Source organism: Salvia miltiorrhiza, chromosome 8, assembly GCF_028751815.1.
Source record: "Salvia miltiorrhiza cultivar Shanhuang (shh) chromosome 8, IMPLAD_Smil_shh, whole genome shotgun sequence".
NCBI lineage: Eukaryota > Viridiplantae > Streptophyta > Magnoliopsida > Lamiales > Lamiaceae > Salvia > Salvia miltiorrhiza.
The window spans coordinates 49672821-49695176 of NC_080394.1; the positions used below are offsets into that span (position 1 = coordinate 49672821).

A 22356-nucleotide genomic window follows, 5' to 3' on the forward strand; every position below is an offset into this window, starting at 1 on the left:
GTCACAAACCAAGTTCATCCACATTGATTAATCAAAATTTTTTACACTGCTAACAAAGATCCAAACTCATGCTATCTAACTATATCAATCCAGCACAACCAGCTGCTGATATTTTTTACCAGCAATAGCAGCTTCCATCACCGCCACCTGATCCATCACTCAACCCTTTTCAAGAAATATCTTCATCAGATTCTTGGAGAAGCCGCTCACAAGCGCCACCCCCGGCTGGTTTGCCGGCACCGACGTCGCCCTCGAATCCCTCAAATTCCAAAACACAATCTCCGGTAAACATTCTCCGTATCCCTTCTCTCTGTACTTCCTCACGATCGCCCCATAATCCGTCTCCCACGGATTCATCGAAGCCTCATCGAATTACATATCACTGAACACAAACAGCCTCTTTATCATCTCATCCGCCTTCAGCTTCCCCTTCTCCGCCACTTTCAGTATCACATCGAACACCTTTTGGAAATCAGTGTTCATCACCCACTCCATTCTTCTCACAAACTCAATCTTCTCTTTCAAGCTTTCCCCTCTCACTATCTGGAGCTGAGGATTTTCGCTGAAGGTGATGAGCTTCCCCTTCCATGGCTCCTCGCTTAGCTCCGACACCAGAACTCCTAGCGCCACCGAAACCTCCATAGGGATTCCATCCATACTCCCAGAAACGTCACAGATTGCAAGGCAATTGCTCAATTTCCCAACCTTGGCCATGTCCTCCACCATTCTCTTCCATTGAAGCTCCGCCACTTGGCCGCCGTCATCTTCGTCATCCAAGGACGCGATTATCTGATGAGGAAGCAATGCACCGGCGGCGATCTTGGCTTTGCCCGACTTCACTTTCTCAAGATACACCTCCGGCAGCTGAAGCGCCCTCCGCAGCGGCACCAACACCTCCTTCCTCAGCCTATCCCTCACATCTATTTCTCATTCATCAAAGCTAAAACAAAACTCTCGACATAAATTGTGAAGGAAAAATAGATCGAAATTCTTCAATCTTGACAAAATCACTACAGCTTTGATCACATTAGATCGAAATTCTTCAATCCTCCTCAGACGCTGGAAAATTCTTCGGTGAAGAAGAAACGATCTCTTATAGAGGAAGAGGACCAAACGAAACCCTAGAGAGAGAGATCGAAACTGCAGCACAGAGAAGAGAGGGAGAGGGAGAGAAGAGAGAGAGAGAAGAGAGGATCCGTTGCCGCTGTGCGTCGCGCTGGTGGTGGTTCGCTGTGCAGCGGTGGCCGGCGACTGTGGAGCGGCGGCAAGGACGAGAGAGAGAGGGAGAGTCGAAGAGGGAGAGGGAGAGGGAGAGGGAGAGAAGAGAGAGAGAGAAGAGTGTACGATAGAGAGAGAAGAGAAAGGGAGAGAAATATGGTTTACTTTTTTAATTTTTATTGGTAGGGGTAATTTTGTACTTTTACACAAAAACTAGCCACTTTTTATTATTTTTATCTTAGTGGATAATTTTTATCTTTACAATATGAAAGTGGATAGTTTTATATATTAGCTCTTTTATTATTGTGAATTCTTCTTTATTTTTTTTAATATTAAGTTCAAATGTATTCAATTAAAATTATTTTATATTATACTTATAAATATAATAATTGAATTGGTATCAATTTTTTTATAAATATACGTTTCAAAAAAAAAATTATAAATATAAAAATATAAAATCATTTCCCATGGATGCAAATGCTAGTTATTTATTTAATTTGGAATCCACGTGTGTGTTAAGTGGTTAATTGATTGCAGTCGGAATTGTACATTGTCTACAATTCAGTCATTCACTAACATATACTCCCTCCGTCCGCGATATCGTTTCCACATTGTGGACGGCACGGGTTTTAAGAAAAGTGGTGGATAGTAGTGGATATGTAGTTAGTGGAGTTTGGGTCCCACAATTGTTGTGAGTGGAAGTTTGTGGACCCTACTTCTATAAATGGAAGTGGAAACGATATCGCGGACGGACCGAAATGGCAAATGTGGAAACGATATCGCGGACGGAGGGAGTAGTATTTTTTTTCATACAATTGCTAGAATAGCTTATATAATGAAATAATAATATGGTCTACATCTTTTGCAATTAAATCTAGAGATGATACATAAAATAAAGTCTTTTTCCTCTTTAACTTGTACGTTAATAAATACTGTCAAAGTAAAAAAAAATGTTGAAACAAGTTTCAGTTAGAAAGATACAAACACAACAACTAAAACGAGATGAGACGGGTCAAAATTAGGATCCAAAACCCTCCAAACAAACAGTGAATCTTATTTTGGAAATAAACCCTCTAAAAAATGGTTTTGTATTCTAGTAATGCTACTGCCATGGCCAACCCACTTCCAAAGCAAGTTCTTCTGCAGAAATGAGAAAGTTAGTTCACAACAGCTTCAATGCCTCACACTTCCAAAGCAAGTTCTAACACAGCTTCTTCTTTTCCACTGCCTGCACCTCAACTCAACAACCCAAGTTGCAACGGATTCCCGCACTCAACTGCTCTTGTCCTTGCCGCAGCACCTTCACAAATCAAACCTAATCAGCAGACTCCAACACGGCCACACATGTTTCGGTTCAAGGGAGAAAAGTAATATGCAAATAGATACATGGAATGGATAAAAGCAGTCAGAACCATTTAGTAAGCCTTTCAACTATAGTTCTTCATGATGCAATCTACAGTCATTAAGAAGAAACGAAGACTTTACAAATTTACCAATACTTCTCAGAAGACTCTAGGCAATACAAAAAGTACAAGACTGATTCTTCGAAACATAAATGGTTAGCGACTTTAGTTTTGGTGGATTCAGATTACATGTTTTGGGTCCCCCGGTCCCCATAATATCTTGTTACTTGGAATCTACTTCAGGAGGTCCAAATCCTCCTAATTCATGCTTTTTAATTGTCAGAGAATGTAAGATTCTGCAGAAAAAAAGACAGATAAATGTATCGGTACTCTCTTTTAGTTTCAGAATGCCGTCTTCCATTCTGGAAACTCAAGATTACAACATGGGGTTCAAGTATTTCTACTCTCTCTCTCTCTCTCCCCCACTCGATTTCCAATTTGGTAAGTTAATATATTTCAACTTGGAAAATGCAAGAATATTTAAAAGAGAAAATGAGGAAAACTCACAAGATGCAACTGTTAAAAGCAAGCAGAATTTAGTCCTGTCCTATATTAAACAGGAAGCAACACAACATAACTAAGGATTTTCTTTACAAAAGAAAAAATCATTATTCTTAACCTAAAGGAGTGAGGCAGCAATAAAGGGAGTCAGACGCCCATAACATCCATCCATCAACCTAAGCTACTGCATAATTCAGACACAGAACTTTAGTTCAAGGTATTGCATCCAAAATCAAGTTGAAAAACAAATTAAGCGATCAAGCATAAGAAATGAAAAAACTTAGAAACGCTAGATCCAAATCAACGATTTGTCATCCAACGTCAGGTATTAAGAACAAATACTTTCCTAACAACTTATGTCAATCCAATAAAAGAAGAATTTCTGAAAGCCACTAAATCATGTCAGAGCAAATATCATTGTCAGCTAATTTATAGATAAAAATCTTGATACTTGAATTCCAGTAATTGGTCTTGAAAATTAGACTTTGGAGGTTTATAGCATAAATATCCAAGTTGCATTTTAGTATTTCCTAATATACATAAAACATTAAGCATGAACAGATTTTTCTTAAATAAACAAGGAAGTACCTCTTGTACAACTTCTTAGAACCACATGGGCAGGGTGAATTCCTACTTGTTTTCCCACTTTTGGCCATGTTTGATCTTGCATGATCCAATGGAGATGATCCCATCAATTTCTGAATCTGCAATTATTAAAACCTTTACAAATGAATAATTCATGAAATGAGAAATTAACCAAAGAGCACATTTAGAGGGTGTTTGGCTAAGCTTATTTTAAAGAACTTATAAGCTCTTGAAGCTTATAAGATGTTTCAAGAGCTTATAAGATGTAGTTTCTTAAGAGCTTATAAGTTGTCAAAGTGTTTGGATGATTGAGCTTATAAGCTAGGGAGAGAATTTTTTTTTCTAGATAGAGAAAATATTTTTTTAGAGAGAGAAAATCAAAGAGAAATGAACTTGAATAATATATGATGAAAATAATAAATTATAATTGAAAAATATTTGCAAAATGATTATTGCATATAAGATTATAAGAAAATAAGTTGGGGTAGGGGAACTTATTTTTTTGGGAGCTTATAAGCTCTTGGAGCTTATTTTTGGAGCTTATAAACTGTTTTGCAGCAGCTTATTTTGCCAAACACTTTGAAGAAGCTTATAAGCTCAACTTATAAGCTGTTTTGAAGAGCTTATAAGCTCAGCCAAACACCCTCTTAATGAATTAGGAAAAAGAAGCAATAAATAGGTAAAGCAAAGAAAACAATGATGAACACCTGGCCCCTTTACTTCATAGAAGAACAAAAATCAAACAGATAAGCTCCTTCTTATATGCAAGTATAGTCAGTGTCGCAGAAGTCAACGAGCTCTTGTTATGTGGCCACCTAGAGCCCAGCACCTGGGCGCCAAACAGGGGCTCTGCAGCAGACCCCTGTTTTCCAAGCTACTAACATTCTTTATTACTAATTTACACTAGTTTTTTGCAGTTAAAAGCATGAATTTTCTTGAAATGTAAATTTATCAAAATAATTTTATGATTTTAGAGTTTGTTTCAAATAAAATTTCAAAAAGGTAAGAAATGTTATGATTCGACCACAATTTCTCTAGGAACAAATAACAGGTGGACAGCCTATGCACCACCTAGTTGCTACCTAGTTCAAATGGTGCATAGATTGCTGATTATCACAAATGTAGGTGGGCTAAGCACTGCCTAGGCTGTTTTACAACAATGAGTATAGTTTGTCATTTGCTGCTCAGTAATGCATGTTTTTCCAGTATCCTCTTAAGCAATTTACTCGTTCTACTCCATGTATTGTTTTATATGTGTCTTTGTTTGTTCCAATTGCAAGATTAGATTTTGCTTTGCTATTTGCCAGTTTCTTTTCTTCTTAGTTGCCTCTAAGAAACAGACACTCAGGATACCATAAAATTCCATAATATGATTCAACTTTATATTGCTGGCTACACCCCAATGCCTAAAAACCAAGGTAGTTTTCCAAGTTCTGCAAAAAGACGTTCTCATCCTTATCTGAGACCCTACTTTATTTGGCATGACTACAATTATCACTCATTCCGTTCATCATGAAATCATGCTTAAAGCAGCATATGTTTACAATTCTGTTTTTTTACAGTCGGAGGCCAAATAAACAAGGACAGTTTCAAAAATGTTATTAATAGTCGAATAAAATAGAAAACATTAAAATTTGCCTCAAATAGTAAGACTTTAACAAAATAATTATTTTCATTAATAATAATGTCCAAGTTGGTAAGTCAAACTACACGCAGATAAAGAAATAGATCCATATATTTTTCCACACCTCCTGTTATCTAAAAACCATTAAATCGAAGTTCTTAAAATAATCCTTTACAAAAAATGAAATCCTTGTTAGAATTATGTTCAGAATCTTCAGATTAAAGATTTTTGTTGACACAAACTTTTTTGCTGTGGAGACTAACAACTAACGTAATGTCTGGGAAGGTGGATTTAGTTCTAGCAACTTGAAAGGATCTACATGTATGTAGATCCAACCTCGTAGAACTTCTATTTAATGACTTCGAGCAGTTAGAATAAATCATCAATTTTCCATCAATGGAAGATTCACTAGCAGCAAATAGAAAATGAAAAACATTGTGCAGTATGATGAGCACCTCGGCCATGCTCGTTGGTATAGGTTTGCCTTCTGCATGAAGTTGTTCAAGCTTTCCCTGCGCTTGTTTGGCCCATGTAAACTTAGCTAAGGTATTCTCAACTTCTGTCAGCGTGCAATTACATTGTTTCGCTGCATCCTGCTTGTGACGGGTTTCGATTTTCTACAGAGAATAGGAAGGAAAATCGGAAGTCAGACACCACTCACGGACCCCCAATTATATCATTCTCAAACAGCCTTCTGCGATGACCCCTTATGAACTAATTTATACAGCAGTGAACTAAGTCTAAGAACATCAATATATAACCTCAACCCTTCAGCTTCTGGATATTTGAAAATTTGAACAAAGAAGAACATTAAAATGAGTAACAAAAAGTTAGCAGAACTCCCAAGCAAATCTACCAATTCCATGTATATCTGTTAGAAAATTGTATAGAAACAAGGGAACAACTGCTGAACCAGCTAAAGTTATTGGCTTTTTCAAAGCTGAAAATCAAGCAGAGGTTTCTACACTAACCAACCAAATAATAAGGCAACAAGTAAGTCTTCATCAGTAAGTCTTGCTTCTCCCACTAGCAAACTAAACAGAGCTTTCCAAGGGAAAAGAAAAGGAAAAAGAAGATCTGTACAAATTTAATCAGTTTAAAACTTTGTACATGACAGGCAGAAAAGACATTCTTCATCATTAAAAGCTTTCAGAAATAAATTTAGGAAAGCAATGATCTTGATCTTCCTATGATTGGGGTAAAAGGTTTAATCATGAAAAGCATCCAAGTTTAAGGAAGTCAAATGAAGGCCATATCCAACCACGGGTCTTCAAATAAAGTTAATTTCAATAAAACTCCATAAAACAGACGAACTCGAGGAACATATTCAATATCTGGTGTAGGCACCAGAAATCGAAACACTACCAATTACACTAATTCAACAACGTAACATTTAAAAAAAAAAGAATTTATTAGGAAGAAACCTCCCCAGTAGGATCAACACCGCCTAGGTATCGAATAATGGCCTCTTGCTTCTCAAAGGCATCACCAAAAGTCGCCTCGCTGCTTCGCCCAACTACGAACTGCTTCAAAGTCCCCAATTTCCTTGCCTTCCTCATCTCCTCCGCAAATCCTGCAGATAAAGAACAAGATCAGCATTTACACAACTAGTCTTCTTTTTTTGGGGGGGAAGCACTCACGTAGAAGGGTAAATGATTGGGCCGATTGTGAGGATGGCGATTCGGTCTTCTGGCCAAGAACTCCTTTGACCTTGTCCATCCATGAGAAGCTGAGATGCGGCGTGGTAGAGATGCGGCGGAGATTAGACGGAGAGAGATTCCGGCGGCAGGGAGATGAGAGAATTGATCGGATCATTATGTTAATGTTGATTGTTGGATATTCATTGCTTCTACTTCTTTAAACCCTCGCCCTCGGGGTTTTAGGATATGCGATTTCTCATACAACTTTGTTTTTTTGTAGGGCCCGTTCGGTTTGTTTGTTAGACAAGAACATCCACAATGGTGCACCTATCTTGGTGCATAATTGTAATCCCCACTTCTATTACACTCACTCTCCACAATGGTGCACCTCCAAGGTGGATGCACAATTATAGTCTTTGTTTTTTAATTATATTTAACACTAAATTAAAAAATTAAAATTTCATTAACTTTAAAATTTAATTCTACATTGATTGAAAATTAAAATTGCAATACAATTAAATAAAATCCTAAACAAGAACCACCTAAAATCTATGGGAGATTGTTACGTTGCTTGATTTCCGCCACCTTGGCCAAGTGAAACGTCAACTCGTCGGGATTCATTTGAGAGGTGTCCCTACTCATCAACATGCTATCGGCGAGGTCGCGTTGAGTTTGAGAGAATACTCTCATTACCTTCACCATCTCCACCATGTACCCGAGAGCTCGGGCATTTTCCTCCGACGTCTCCTCCACCTTCTTCTTACCTTTTCCTTTGTCTCTCTTGGCCGCCTTTTGCCCTTGGGGCCGTGTGGAGATACTTTGGTCGCTAGAAGTCGTTGTGCCCTGACCGTCGGAGCCCTTCGAGCGTTTATCCGAGTGGACATCCTCGCCGATGCTTGCGAATTTCTTGGACTCGCGCAATACCTTCCACACATACGGATACCTGAACTTAGCTTGAAACTCGGCGATCCACATTTTTTCTGTTTGCTCGATGATTTGATCATCACTCATGTCGGATGCCCAATTATCATGGCACTTTTTGTACAAGGCCTCCCACCTCTTGCAGTCTTTTGCCACGCGTTGAAAGTGTGACTTGATTTGCTGGATGTCGCGTGGAATAGCTCCTTGGGGCCTTTGAGCATTGTAGGCTGCGCAGATGGCGCCCCAATACTCCTTTGATTTTTGATTGATCCCCACCACAGAGTCGTGGGTGTGCTCGAGATACAAACGACATATGAGTATCGTTTCCGACGGACGGTAGTTACTACGTTGTTTGGTGGTCGCCGGCATAGAAGCAATCTCCTCCCCGTCGGGCTCGGGGTCGGCCGCCGCGGCAAATCGAGCGTTCAAATTGGTGGCCGATCGAAAGACATTTGATTCTTGCGTGAATGGCGAGAATCCTTGGTCGGATGCATTTGATTCACCGGGAGATGAATTTTGGGGGTGTTCATGCCAATAATTTTTCCAATCTCCTTCCATGATTTTTTGTGAGAGAAAATAGAGTATAGAAGATGAATTATAGTAGTAGTAGGAGATGGAGTAGGGAATGAACATATTTATAGAAGGAAAATAAGAAGAAGAAAAAAAACAAAAAAAAAATGAGGGAGGGGGGGCAACGGCCGAAAAAAACGGCCACAATCCAACGTCTCTCTGCCTTTGATTTTTGAATTTTTGAATTTCTTTTTTTTAATGTAAAAGCTTAAAAAAAGGGGGGGAGGTGGGCACACGCGCCAAGCATTGCACCGGGGGCGCTCCGCCTCATTGCACCGACGGTGCGGCATTGGTAGCGGAGGCAATAGGAGGGGGTGCGCACCGGTTATTGCACCCCATTGTGGGTGCTCTAAGCTAACAATGAGATATAGTATGAGATAAATCAAGACTAAACCATGGTTAAAAAAGTTGTTCAGTTGGAGTGTCAATTGTTATACAATCTTGTAATTATGTTCGGTTTACAAGATTATATTGAACCAATTTTTAATTGGTAATTTTACTGATATACCCCTTTGTAATATATCTCTAAAAAAGGTGTAAATTACGTTAATTTATGAATTTCACATCCGAATGTGTTGCTTTAACTTGAAAATTATTTTGGTATAAAATAATTAAATTAAATTATAAATTATAAATATATTAGTTACAAAATAGAAAAGTTGGCGTTGAAAAATAGTACTCCCTCCGTCCCAATAATGAAGACACACTTCATTTGGGCACGGAGATTAAGGAGAGGTAGTTTAAGTGATAAAGTGAGATAGTTTAGGTGTGGCCCACATCATTAGTGTATTTGATTAGTTTAAGTTTAGTGAATTTATTTAATGTTTATGCTGGAATTTAAATTTTTTAACTTCAAAATTTTTGAAAAATCTAATTAATTTAATTAAATTATTTTTTTTTGTCCAGAATTTATATTCAATTAACCTTCTCTGTTTCCGACCACGCCCCCGCCGTCCTCCGCCGCACACCCACCACCCCTCTTCCACCACCCTGCCGCCCCCCATGTCCACCCACTGCCACCATAAACCTCTGAGGCGGCGGAACAGTAGAATTGGGAGATTCTCCAACCCCGTCTTTGCCGCCGGACTCCGAGTTCTTCGACCATCTCAACAAAACGGAGCTCCAACGAACCACAAAATGAAAATCAAAATCGAACCAAAAAGAGGACCAAAATCAAGAAGGGGGAGGAGAAAGAGGTTTGTGGTGGAAGCCAAATTCAATTGGAAGCCAAAAAGAACTCAAATCTGAAATCTGAAATTGTAACTCTAAAATTGAAATCTGAAACTCAAATCTGAAATCGAAACTCAATTTGAAATCAAAATCGATCTGAAAAATTGAAACTCAAACTGAAATCAAAATCGAAAACAGATCAGCTCGAAAATCTAAAATTGAAAGAAACCTCCCGGATTTTGGATCTGAAATCAGTTTTTGGATCTGAAATCAAAATCTCACGCCACGCTACCAGTGGTGAGGGCGCGACGCCGATGGTGTCTCGTTGCTGCTGTTCTTCCGACGCCGAGAGAGATAGGGCGAGACAGAGGCGAGACCGGTGGCGCAGAGAGAGAGAGGGTGAGACAGAGGCGAGACAAGGGACACTTGCGGAGGTTCGGTTGATGTTCGTTGGAGTTCTGTGAGGTAAATGAGAGAAGGGGCTAGGGCTCGACAGAGCAGCGGCGGTGATGAGAGAGAGAGGGCGCGATGAGGGTGGATACCGCCGGCAGGGCAGCGGCGGCGCCGTGGTCAGGGCGGCGGCGGCAGCGCCAAGAGAGGCGAGAGAGAGAGGATGAGTGAGAATATTCAAGAGAGGGATAAAGGATTTAGTATTTTATTAGACTTTTATATCCTAATTAGTGATAAATTAATTAATGATTGTTAAGTGTTAATTCTTTCCTTATTTGGAAGTGTGTCTTTATTATTGGGACATCCCAATAAGGAAAGTGTGTCTTCAATAATGGGACGGAGGGAGTAATAAGTTTAAACCCAAAGATTTTGCAATGTAATATTTCTAGCTAAAGACAAAAATGTATTTGTTGTCTAAGACTTCTTTTAGTCGAAAGGGATAGGCTCCGATCAATAATCATATGATTAGTTTTGGGCCCTCTAATCTTGGTATTAAGTCTTGGGCCTGACATGATTAAATCTAATAAACCAAGCATTAAGACTTACTTAGTTATATATAGCTCATTATCTTATTTAGGGGGTGTATTGATTTGGGATTCTATTGAATTTATTTAGACTTTAAAAAGTTCATGTATTTTCGTGGATTTAGAAAATCTATAGACTCTATGCAGAGTTTGACTGACTTTTTTTTATTGATTTTCATGAATTTTCATCGACTTGATAGAAATTAGGAAGACAACAACCCTTGATGCAGAATTGGTATATCAGTACAACAAAGCCAAACGATCCAAATCCTTGGTAGAAAAGCACACGATCCTTCAAACAAAAAGTCCAAGCAGGAGCCAATGAGCGAAGACTAGGAAGGGAAGCACTCATGGAAACCTTGGGACCGGGAGAAGGATCTGACAGCTAGAAGGCAGAGCGTAAACTTGGATGCGGACAACATGGCTCAGGGTCTTACTTCCAGGTTTTTTTCTGGATCCTTCCAGCGAAACTTTCTTTAATCCATTTGCTTGTATCATTAGGCTGGATGGTTCACCCTTGCCCATAGAGTATACTGCTTTTTTCGTGTGAATCTGGATTTGTAGTAAGTAGCTTTCTCTTGATAGTGTTATAATTATACTTGTAGCAGTTGTAGCTCCACAATCCAAAATATATCTACTTTTACATCCACATGATCATTGTTTAATTATTCTGGTTCACACAATTGGAGCCATGCTCTTTAGAAGAGAGGTGAAAGCAGCAGTGCTCGTTGGAGCTCATCCCGACGCTGAGATGCTTGATGGTCGAAGCAGCAACATTCGTTGATCTCGAGCAAGGCTGGACAGAAGAGAGGTGAAAGAATCCACAGAAATCTCGTGTGATGAGGTGAGATTTCTTTCTTTGTATTTTAAGGGGAATCCATCAAAATCCATATAATTTTAAAATCCATGGACTTTTGGATACCTAAGAACTTTTTAAGAATTTTTTAAATCTATATTGAATACCTCTAAATTTTTGAAGACTTTTAAAAATTTGGATTGAATACCTCCAGACTTTCAAAGTTCAAAAAAATCTTACAAACTCTACAATCAATACAATATGTGAAACCGAACGGGCCGTAGTATTAAAGATGTCTTGGATATTTAAAGGTATTAATAAAATATTCAAATTATTAATATTGTATCGAAAATATCTTTATTAACATTTTCTATTAATGGAATGCTGGGTAAATAATATAGTAAACTCCAAATTAATATTTTATATTAAAAAAAATTAATCCTAAATTATTGTGTTTGTGTAAAAAAATGTTTTGCGTTCATTTTTCGATCCCTAAAATCAAGACGCCGTTATATTTTATTATTTGAAATGATATGACATAAAATAATGGCGTTTTGTATTATGTTTGGACCGTTTCGTACAGTGTCGGTTAATTCAAATTGCGTTGAAAGTCAATTTTATTCAACGTAGACTTAATGTTTTAAATGATTCATTTTGTGTCATGTCATTTCAAAAAATAATATAAATTACACAGTGCCATTCGGCGAACTACGTCATGATTATGGGAGTCGGGAACTAGAATTTTCAAATGGTCGATTAATGTTTGGGATTTTTGTGATTTGATATTTAGATCGGGTCCAACCTATTCTATTACTCCCTCCGTCCATAAAAAATAGTCTTAGAAACGGATAACATAGTTTTAATAAAAATGGTTAGTGTATTGTGAGTGAAGAAATAATCTCACTTAAAAAATAGTGTTGTTAGGTCCGGAGGGTCTCGAATAGGTGTATGGGGGGGGGGGGAGAATACACCTATAGGCTATTTTTCTTAAAATCAGAGGGATCTCAAGATAGAGATCAAAACGAAACTTTACACGCAAACTTAGACGCCTGTTAACTGAAAGGAGTTTTGACCAAACAGGGTTGACGACTGATACTGAAATACTCTTCAGTAAAGAGTTATCAGTTAAGTCACTGGAACGTAACTGATGCACGTTAAGGCTTCAGTCGAGTTTGCTAAAACAGAGATGTTACAAGTCTTCCTGACTATCAGATGATAGATCAGTCAGACTGATAACATACGCAGCAGAAATAACTTTGTTTCGTAATAGCCTTTGTTGAGCACGTTGTTAGTCTTTAGGTTTCTCTTTGCATTTAGTCAGTGTTCAGTTTATCAATGGAAAGAGCACACGTAAGAATGTAAAAATGAAAGCTGTAAATAACACAGAGATTTTTACGTGGTTCGGAAAAATACTTCCTACATCCACGGTCGGTTGATCAGACCAACAACTTTACTCCGCAAGTGCTTAACTGGTGCACTGCAAACCTATCCGTGTGCTTAGCCGGGTGCACACAATCGAATCAACTGAAGATCCAATCTTCAGTACCAACACTTCACTCGCGTTGGATTTTCCACTCCTAGCACGAACCTGCACTAGGATCTCACGGAGTCAGAGTACCTTCCTGAACTCCTTTTCAACTCAAACACTCGATTCTATCTCTCGAAGGGAGGTGTGAAATCTTGCCAACTAAACTTCAAAGAACAAGTTCTTTGGAGTTAGTTTTGACCTAGGCTTTGGGTAAACAGAGGTTTGTCTAAGGTCTAAGAGAATTTATGTAATCAGCAGTGACTGATTTTTGGCTTTGGTATTCTCTTCTTCGATTCAAGCTTTGGAGAGGTTAAGCTTTGGCTGAGAAATAATTTTGGCAGAGTTTCAGCTTATGTTGTTGAATCGGTGAAGATTGAAGTGATCCTCGAGCGCTATTTATAAGAGAGGTCTTGAATAGATCCGTTGGCGGAGAACGTCTTCAAGATTTCTTCCGTTGGAGAGCTTTTTGAATTTGGGTTGAGGTTTCAATCTTCGAGGTTCCTTGTTTGGTGAGAACGGCTATGTTGAAGAGCAGGAGATGTGACGTCTCTGATAAAGTAACCACCAAATAGGAATGATCTCTGCAGAGAGGGATGATCCTGAGATCTCTGCATTTAATGCAGCTGTACTTTTGGAGTACGTGGCTTCCTTTGAACGTTGGAGGTTCAGTCCAAAGAAGAATGTTTAACTGATACTTGACTTTAGTATCAGTCCGCTGAATCCACGTGGCACACATTAAGTAATCAGTTTCGGACTGATTCTTCAACTGATACTTCAGTTGGTAACTTCAGTCTTCAGTCCTTCATCCTTCAGTCTTCAGTCTTCAGAACAACAAACTAAACTAGAAAAGAACTCTAACACTTGAGTTCGAACAGTTCTAGTCTATTACAATTAAGGTCTATAGATTTTGGTATCATCAAAACAAGGATTATGATATTTCAATAAGTTCCCAACAATTTCCCCCATTTTGATGATGTGAAAACCATACAACAGTTCTAGACAAACAAAAGACAGAACTCATAGCACAAGTTCTAAAACGGGATGAATACTATTCTCCCTTAACAATAGAACCTAAAAAACTTGTACTAAGAGAAAGAACACAACAGTTCAAACACAGAACGAGGAAAAAACAGAAAAACATTAATCAGAGCCTGGACAAAGAGTCATTGTCTTTAGGTTGAGATCAAAAGAAGTTCTTTTCATTAAAAGTAAGATTGATAAGACATCAGTCGAGGTACAGAGCAAGACTTACAAGGGAGTAAAAACAAAACAAAAACACATGGGAAACCTATGGACTCCAGCAGTCTGTTTGGTTGCGCCTTTGAACTTCTTGATCTTCATCTTCAGTCTTCATGTTCCTAAGCTTGTTCCATTCACACTTGTTTTCATTTGACTTGAGGTCTTTACTGGAACGTCCTCCTTACAACTTCTGGTGATCCTTTTGCTTTACCATCTTCAGTCAAGAAAGAAGATACAGGAAAAACCTTTGAGAAGGTTTCTCTCTGACTTCCTACTTTCCCCCTTTTTGGCAACATAAAAAAGAGAGCTGATGATGGAAGCTATGATCGGATGGGACTTCAACTCCGACTCTCAAGCACTTGTGGGAGGACTTGAGAAGAGGATGAGTCCAGAGATGCAGAAGAGAAAGACGCCAGTGGGGAGAGAGAGGGATGAGAAGGGAGACGGAGAAGTGAAGGAAAGGAAAGGGATGAGGGAGACAAGAAGAACTAAGAAGGCTACCTTAGAGAGGGACAAGGCTGCCTTGAATGGAGAAAGAGGGAGATAATTGAAGAAGGGTGTGAGAGGGAAAAATCGAATCAGTGATAGCCGTGATGACTAACACTGTCGATTTGCCAGCACGAGATCTTTGAAGAATAGACCTTGTGCGGCTGAAGATGCCGGCCGACAACGAGAGAAGGCTCGTTGTTGTTGCATGCCAGGGAGGAGTACAAGATATCTGAAATAAAGTTGATATCCTCCGGAAGCATTAAAGCTTCTTGGCGTCAGGCATGAGGATGGAAGACACTCTCGTCGCTGGATACAAGTGAGAATAGAGCAAGCTTTGACGTCGGAGAGACGTTGAGATCCAGTAGAAGGGTCCGGTGAAGACCAAGTATGTGAGCGTCATTCTCCCACTCCATGACTTTGCAGTCATTGAATTCTCCTTTTGTCGGAACAAAAATTTTTCTGTAACTTTGGAAAGATTGGAAATTTTTCTCACAGTGAAGGCTGTGGACAGTTGTTAGTTGATGCAGAAAATAAGTGAAGACGTCAAGGTATAAATACACAAATTTTACCAAGAGGAAGATGAAAGAGTTTTTCGAAAACTGTGGCTAAAATGTTTTTGAAGTAAAAATTCACGTCCGCCGTCACTGCAGAGGACAGAAGCTTCAAAAGGTGAGAAGTATCATTGCATTATGTCATGTCAATGAGATTCTCAAGAAATTTGATTACAGAGGCAAAAGGTTGGAAAGATTTTTAGAAAAGATCAGGACAAGTTAAATCAGATACGAATTTTCCCTTTTGAAAAGTACTTGTCCTTCTCGCATATTTCATTTTCCAATAATCAGTTAAAGATTTTGAAATAAACTGATCAGTCAGAGAAAACTTTTGAATTCAAACAAAAAACTCTTAACTGAAATAACTGATTTTCAAAGTAAGTTGAAAATACTTAATACTCGACTGATCATTGTAGTCAGTCGATACCACTTGATCTTGGTTGACTTATCAGGATGAGTTTCCTTCAGATGAGGACTTGTCTTCATTGCTTTCCACGTCAGTGGTCGTAGAACAGCAGTTGTTTGACCACCAGTCAGCATGACTGTTTGAGAAGATCTTCAAACACAACATCACTCTTTTGGATTGATGAGGCCGATCCTTCCACACAGATCGTTGAACCTTTCTTCTGGAAGAGCTTTGGTCAGCAAGTCTGCTCTCTGAACTGTGGTTGGAATCCATTTAACAGAGATATCCTTCTTTTCGACGTGATCACGAATAAAGTGATGTCGAATGGCAATATGCTTGACTCTGGTGTGATGAACTGGATTCTGGGATATTGCAATAGCACTGGAGCTGTCGCAATAGATTGGGACTTCCTTTTCTTCGATCCCATAGTCCTTCAATTGTTGGACTAACCATAGGAGTTGTGAACAGCAGCTTCCCGCAGCAACATATTCAGCTTCAGTTGTGGAGGTGGCGACTGAAGTCTGCTTCTTTGAAAACCATGAGATGAGCTTGTTGCCTAGGAATTGACAAGTTCCCGAAGTCGATTTGTGATCAATTTTGCATCCTGCAAAATCTGAGTCTGAATATCCGGTGAGCTTGAAGTCATCGTCAGCTGGGTACCACAATCCTAAGTTGGGTGTGCCTTTAAGATATCGCAAAATTCATTTTGCTGCATCCATATGAGCTTCCTTTGGATCTGACTGATATCTTGCACAAACCCTGAGTGCATATGCGATGTCTGGTCTGCTCGCAGTCAAATACAGCAACGATCCAATGATTTCTCTGTATTTGGTTGAAGATACAGATTTTTCTTCTGATCCTGGATCAACTTTCCAGTTTGTATTCATTGGGATCTTGACTGATTTCATGTGCTGAATACCGAACTTGGCGATCAGTTCTTTGGCGTACTTTGACTGATTGATCAGTATTCCTTCGCTGGTCTGCTTGACTTGTAATCCAAGAAAGAAATTCATTTCTCCCATCATGGACATCTGAAACTTGTTGGTCATGATATCAGCGAACTTCTTGCACATACGTTTGGATTTGGATCCAAAAATTATGTCATCGACATAAATCTGAACAAGTAGGAGATCTTCTCCTTCTTTGAGAGTGAACAACGTTCTGTCCATAGATCCTTTCTTGAAACCTTGTTCAACAAGATACTCAGAGAGAGTATCATACCATGCTCTTGGAGCTTATTTCAAGCCATAGAGCGCTTTCTTCAGCTTGTACACCTTTTCTGGTCCTGCAACCTCAAAACCTGGAGGTTGTTCCACGTAGACTTCATCGGTGAGCACTCCATTGAGAAATGCACACTTCACATCCATTTGGTGTACCTTGAATCCTTTGTGAGCTATAAAGGCTAAGAAGAGTCTGACTGCTTCCAATTTGGCAACTGGGGCAAACGTCACATCGTAGTCGATTCCTTCTTCTTGACTGTAACCTTTTGCTACAAGCCTTTCTTTGTTTCTCACAACATTTCCTTCTTCGTCTTTCTTGTTTTTGAAAATCCATTTCAAACCAATCACCTTTGCATCGTCTGGTCTATCCACAAGCTCCCAAACTGAATTTCGATAGAATTCATTGAGTTCTTCTTGCATTGCGATGACCCATTGAGTGGACTTCAGAGCTTCTTCGACATCCTTGGGCTCTGTAGATGATAAGAAACAACTAAAATTCTTATCTTCCTTGTTGCCGTTCTGGTTGATATCAAAGACGAGCTTGCACATTAATCTTCGAGTCTTGACACCGTCTGATGGTTTTCCAATGATGTTCTTCTTTGAATGGAGTTCAAACCATCTTCGATACTTCTTGATCTCTTCTGGTGATGGTGGAGGTTCTTCAGTCAGAATGGTTCTGAGTTGTTGAGCATCTTCTAGAGCAGGGGAGAGTTGATCTGGTGCTGCTTCGGCATGTTCAACTCGTTCTTCGGCAACTGGAGTTCCCCCTTGACTGATGCCATCTGCTGTGGCTCCAGTCTGAGCTTCAGACCTTTGACTGATCTTCTGATACTGAAGCTTTTCAGTATCTTCATCTTTTCCTAGTCCCCACACCAAGACAGTAGAAGGTTCGGTGTTATCGATTTCAGTCCTGGAAACTTCAGTGTTCTCAACACTTCTTTCAGTTTCCTGTTTCCTGAAATCATCAGTAGACTCATAAAAAACAACATGTGGTGTTTCTTCAACACAAAGAGTTTGAGAGTTAAACACTCGATAGGCTTTGCTGGATCGTTCAGTTCCAAAGTATCCAAAAAAAATTCCTGGATCAGCCTTGCTATCAAATGTGTTTAACCTACTCTTATCATTGTTGTGGATGAAACACCTAGAATCGAAAGCATGAAAATATGAGATTGAAGGCTTCCTGTTCTTCCATAGCTCGTATGGAGTTTTCTCGTGTCTTTGAGTGAGGAAGGAGCGATTTTTCGTGTAGCATGCGTTGTTGACTGCTTCGGCCCAAAACTTCAAGGGGAGTTTTGATTCGGCTAGCATCGTTCTTGCTGCTTCCTTCTTTGACATGCTTCACATTCTTGCTTCTTTTGGAACACAATAGAAGGCAAACCTTCTACCAGTTGATGTTTAGCAAGCTTGTTGATCATTTTGAAGTTGAGGTGGTTGAGTCTCCTGTGCCACAGCCAGTTGAGCTCCGAGCTGCTTTTGCTGATGAGACATGTTTCTGGAGGGATGTCTTCCCATGAGACGACGTAGAGACTTCCTTGTCTGATTCCTCTCAGAACCACATTTCTTTGGCTGTTTCTAACAGTGAATTCATCCTTTTTGATCTTCACTGCAAAATCGCTGTCACAAAATTGACTCACAGACAACAAATTATGTTTAAGACCAGAAACACAGCTAACATTACTGATACTAGCGTTACCCATGTCGAGCACACCATAGCCTTTTGTTTCTCCGATCGAGTTGTCTTCGAATGTAACTTTTGATCCAGCTTTCTCAACATATTGAGTTAGATATTCTTTGTAGCCCATCATTTGCTTCGAACATCCGCTATCTAGATACCAAGTTCTGATTAAAGCTTTAACTTTTTCCTTCTTTTTATATTACCTGTTTTTGACCTCTGAGCCATTCATTCCATTGTCGTAGCTGTTGTTGGCCACGCTTTCAGTTTCGTTGGCCATCAGGGCTTGGCTCTCATCATCTGAGCTGGTAGAGTTGTAGTCGGATGATTCTGATGTGTCTTCGGAAGATCCAGCATCATCAGCAACCATCGCTTTCTTCTTCGCATACTTGCAATCTTTCTTGGCTTTCAGCTCTTTGCGCTCAGACTGCGTCAGTTCAGGGCATTCAGTTCGAAAGTTCCCTTTCTTTTTGCATCCAAAGCATTCCATATCTTTCATGTCGAAGGCAGCTAACTTTCTTTCTCCGCTTCGATCAGTGGAATGTCTGGAGTTGCTTTTTCTTTCTTTTCCTTTGTAGTGCTGCTTGTGGAACCTTCTGTACTTGCGGAATTTGGACTCCATCTTGTTGAATCTTTCAGTCAACAAAGCATATTGACTGAAGAAGTCCTCGAGTTTGAGTTCCACTGGTTCCTTCGTCTGCTTCTTGCTTTCTCTTGCTGAAGCTTTCAGTGCTGCTCCTCTTTAGGTTGATGGACCATCTTTGTCTGATCCTCCAGCCTTTTTGATTCCAAGATTTCTCTGGATATCGAACTCATTTGCCAAGAGATCAGAGAAGAGCTTGTTTGTCAGGAGCTGACTGAATCCAGGCTTGTTCTGATGAGCGACTGAATAGATCTGCCAATCTCCTCGCGGCAGTGCTCGAAGAATCTTCAAGTTGATTTCTCGTTGAGTGTACTTATCATTCGAGATGGATTGAACTTCATTCAGGATCTGATTGAATCTGAGTTCCATCTCGTCGACAGATTCATTCTTGAGCATGAGGAAAGAGTCGAACTTTTGGCAAGCTATGGACAGCTTATTCTCCTTGATTTCCTCGGATCCTACGCACATTCTTTCAAGAATGTCCCACATCTCCTTTGCACTTTTGCACTTGATGATCTTGGTGACATGCTTGTTTGGAACTGTGCCGGAGATGATGCTTTTGGCGAGGTTGTCTAGCTCATCTTGCTTCCTTTCTTCTATGGTGAAGTCTGTCTTCTGCTTGATCTGGACCTCATCGTATAGATCCCGATTTGGGTCAACGGGAACTCTTTTGACGGTTTCGGTGATGATGATTGGTCCGTTGGTGATGACTTCCCACATTCGACAGTGTTGGGCGGTGAGGAAGCTTTCAAGCTGAAACTTCCATATGTCGTATTTTTCAATACTAAACATAGGTAGAGAGGATAATCTGCTGTGGTTAGTCTCCATAAAAAAAAAAGAGAACATGTAGCAACAGATAGGTCAAATAGCAAGCACTCTTTAGAAAGAGAAAAGTTTTTCGAGACCTTTGAGAAAAATGATCTAGTTCAATTAGAACCTAATCAGAGACAGAGTGTTCTTGCGAACAACCTGCTCTGATACCAATTGTTAGGTCCGGAGGGTCTCGAATATGTGTATGGGGGGGGGGGAAATACACCTATAGGCTATTTTTCTTAAAATCAGAGGGATCTTAAGATAGAGATCAAAACGAAACTTTACACGCAAACTTAGACGCCTGTTAACTGAAAGGAGTTTTGACCAAACAGGGTTGACGACTGATACTGGAACTTAACTGATGCACGTTAAGGCTTCAGTCGAGTTTGCTAAAACAGAGATGTTACAAGTCTTCCTGACTATCAGATGATAGATCAGTCAGACTGATAACATACGCAGCGGAAATAACTTTGTTTCGTAATAGCCTTTGTTGAGCACGTTGTTAGTCTTTAGGTTTCTCTTTGCATTTAGTCAGTGTTCAGTTTATCAATGGAAAGAGCACACGTAAGAATGTAAAACTGAAAGCTGTAAATAACACAGTGATTTTTATGTGGTTCGGAAAAATACTTCCTACATCCACGGTCGGTTGATCAGACCAACAACTTTACTCCGCAAGTGCTTAACTGGTGCACTGCAAACCTATCCGTGTGCTTAGCCGGGTGCACACAATCGAATCAACTGAAGATCCAATCTTCAGTACCAACACTTCACTCGCGTTGGATTTTCCACTCCTAGCACGAACCTGCACTAGGATCTCACGGAGTCAGAGTACCTTCCTGAACTCCTTTTCAACTCAAACACTCGATTCTATCTCTCGAAGGGAGGTTTGAAATCTTGCCAACTAAACTTGAAAGAACAAGTTCTTTGGAGTTAGTTTTGACCTAGGCTTTGGGTAAACAGAGGTTTGCCTAAGGTCTAAGAGAATTTATGTAATCAGCAGTGACTGATTTTTGGCTTTGGTATTCTCTTATTCGATTCAAGCTTTGGAGAGGTTAAGCTTTGGCTGAGAAACAATTTTGGCAGAGTTTCAGCTTATGTTGTTGAATCGGTGAAGATTGAAGTGATCCTCGAGCACTATTTATAGGAGGGGTCTTGAATAGATCCGTTGGTGGAGAACGTCTTCAAGATTTCTTCCGTTGGAGAGCTTTTCGAATTTGGGTTGAGGCGTCAATCTTCGAGGTTCCTTGTTTGGTGAGAACGACTATGTTTTGTGGACGTCTCAAAATATAAGATTAAGTTTTGTGGACGTCTCAAAATAACAAAAATAAACTATTTTTTGTGAACAAAGAAAATATAGTATAATGGGCCCAAAGCTGAAGGGATTTCGATTACGAGCCCAATAATTTTAGAGCCTCTTAAAATATTATTATTATTATTCACCAGAAGTTTTTTTTAACTTCTTCCCGCTTTAATTAATCCAATTATAATTACTCTCAATTTGTGCCACCAATACGTAGTTTTATGCAAAAAAAAATTCTCTAATAATTTCTCAAAAGTAATCCCCTAGTCGTTTAACCAAAATTGAAGTTACTGAAGTATATTCTTAGTTTGGATCAATTCCTACAAAATAAATTTTGTATTTTGTTTATTTTACATTTCCTACATTAATACATAATGTTTCAACACTTTTTATAATAAAGTTTACGTACACAAACCCACACACCAAAGCCCATCCTGGCAGGCCCATTCCTTGCCTTCTTAAGCCTCTTTGCCCTAATTGCTAAGTGTGGGAAAGTGAGCAGAGAAGAGGCGGCGTGAATTCAAAATTGGTGTGGCTACTTCTCTTTGTGAGAAAGAGTGAGATGCGCTGTTGAGTGTGAGAGAGAAAACGATTGTTGTCGACAGGGACAGAGCCAGGGGGCTAGAGCCCCCTCCCAAATTTTGAGGTTTTTTTTTTTTTAAATATATATAGATATATGTTTATACCTATTATAAAATAATTTTGTTTTATAAAAGAGTATTTGGTTATTATATTCTCTCATATATACTTAATTTAAGGATAATTCTATTATTTAAAACTATATAATCTATGAAATATTGTTTGTTATTATTACTATTATACTTGTCTTTTAATAAAAAATGCCTAATATGTATGAAATGCTAAAAAAAATTATAATGTATTGAAACTAATTTGTAATATATAGAAAATATATAATCTATGAACACGTTGTTTGTTATTATTATTATTATGCTTGCCTTTTAATAAAAAATGTCTTAAATATACGGAATGTCCAAAAAAAAAATTGTGATATATTGAAACTATATAATATATGAAAATATTGTTCGTTATTATTAGTATTATGCTCGTATTTTAATAAAAAAAATACCTTAAA

At 39.1% G+C, this 22356-nt stretch overlaps 2 protein-coding genes and 1 pseudogene across 6 annotated transcripts; all 3 read right to left on the reverse strand.

Annotated features, from left to right (window-relative positions):
* Positions 1 to 927, reverse strand: LOC130996966 (uncharacterized; annotated as a pseudogene).
* A 1179-nt stretch (positions 928 to 2106) lies between these two features.
* LOC130996956 (uncharacterized) lies at positions 2107 to 7283 on the reverse strand. Of its 5 annotated transcripts, XR_009092888.1 has the most exons (7): positions 6972 to 7249; positions 6756 to 6904; positions 5787 to 5948; positions 4415 to 4569; positions 3711 to 3826; positions 3241 to 3306; positions 2380 to 2518 (listed from the first exon to the last, which is right to left on the reverse strand). XR_009092888.1 is itself a non-coding variant. In XM_057922248.1 (5 exons), the coding sequence occupies exons 1-5, from the start codon at positions 7144 to 7146 to the stop codon at positions 2491 to 2493; spliced, it is 630 nt and encodes a 209-aa protein (XP_057778231.1). In that variant the 5' UTR covers positions 7147 to 7283; the 3' UTR covers positions 2107 to 2490. The 5 variants fall into 5 exon arrangements, 2 of the variants coding, with proteins under 2 accessions (XP_057778231.1, XP_057778230.1); XR_009092890.1 differs by lacking the exon at positions 4415 to 4569 and having other exon boundaries at positions 3711 to 3842; positions 6972 to 7248; XR_009092889.1 differs by lacking the exon at positions 4415 to 4569 and having other exon boundaries at positions 2391 to 2518; positions 6972 to 7244.
* Positions 7284 to 7520: 237 nt separating this feature from the next.
* On the reverse strand, positions 7521 to 8450 carry LOC130998609 (uncharacterized). Its single transcript, XM_057924023.1, has 2 exons — positions 7665 to 8450; positions 7521 to 7556 (listed from the first exon to the last, which is right to left on the reverse strand). The coding sequence occupies exons 1-2, from the start codon at positions 8448 to 8450 to the stop codon at positions 7521 to 7523; spliced, it is 822 nt and encodes a 273-aa protein (XP_057780006.1).
* Positions 8451 to 22356: the final 13906 nt, after the last annotated feature.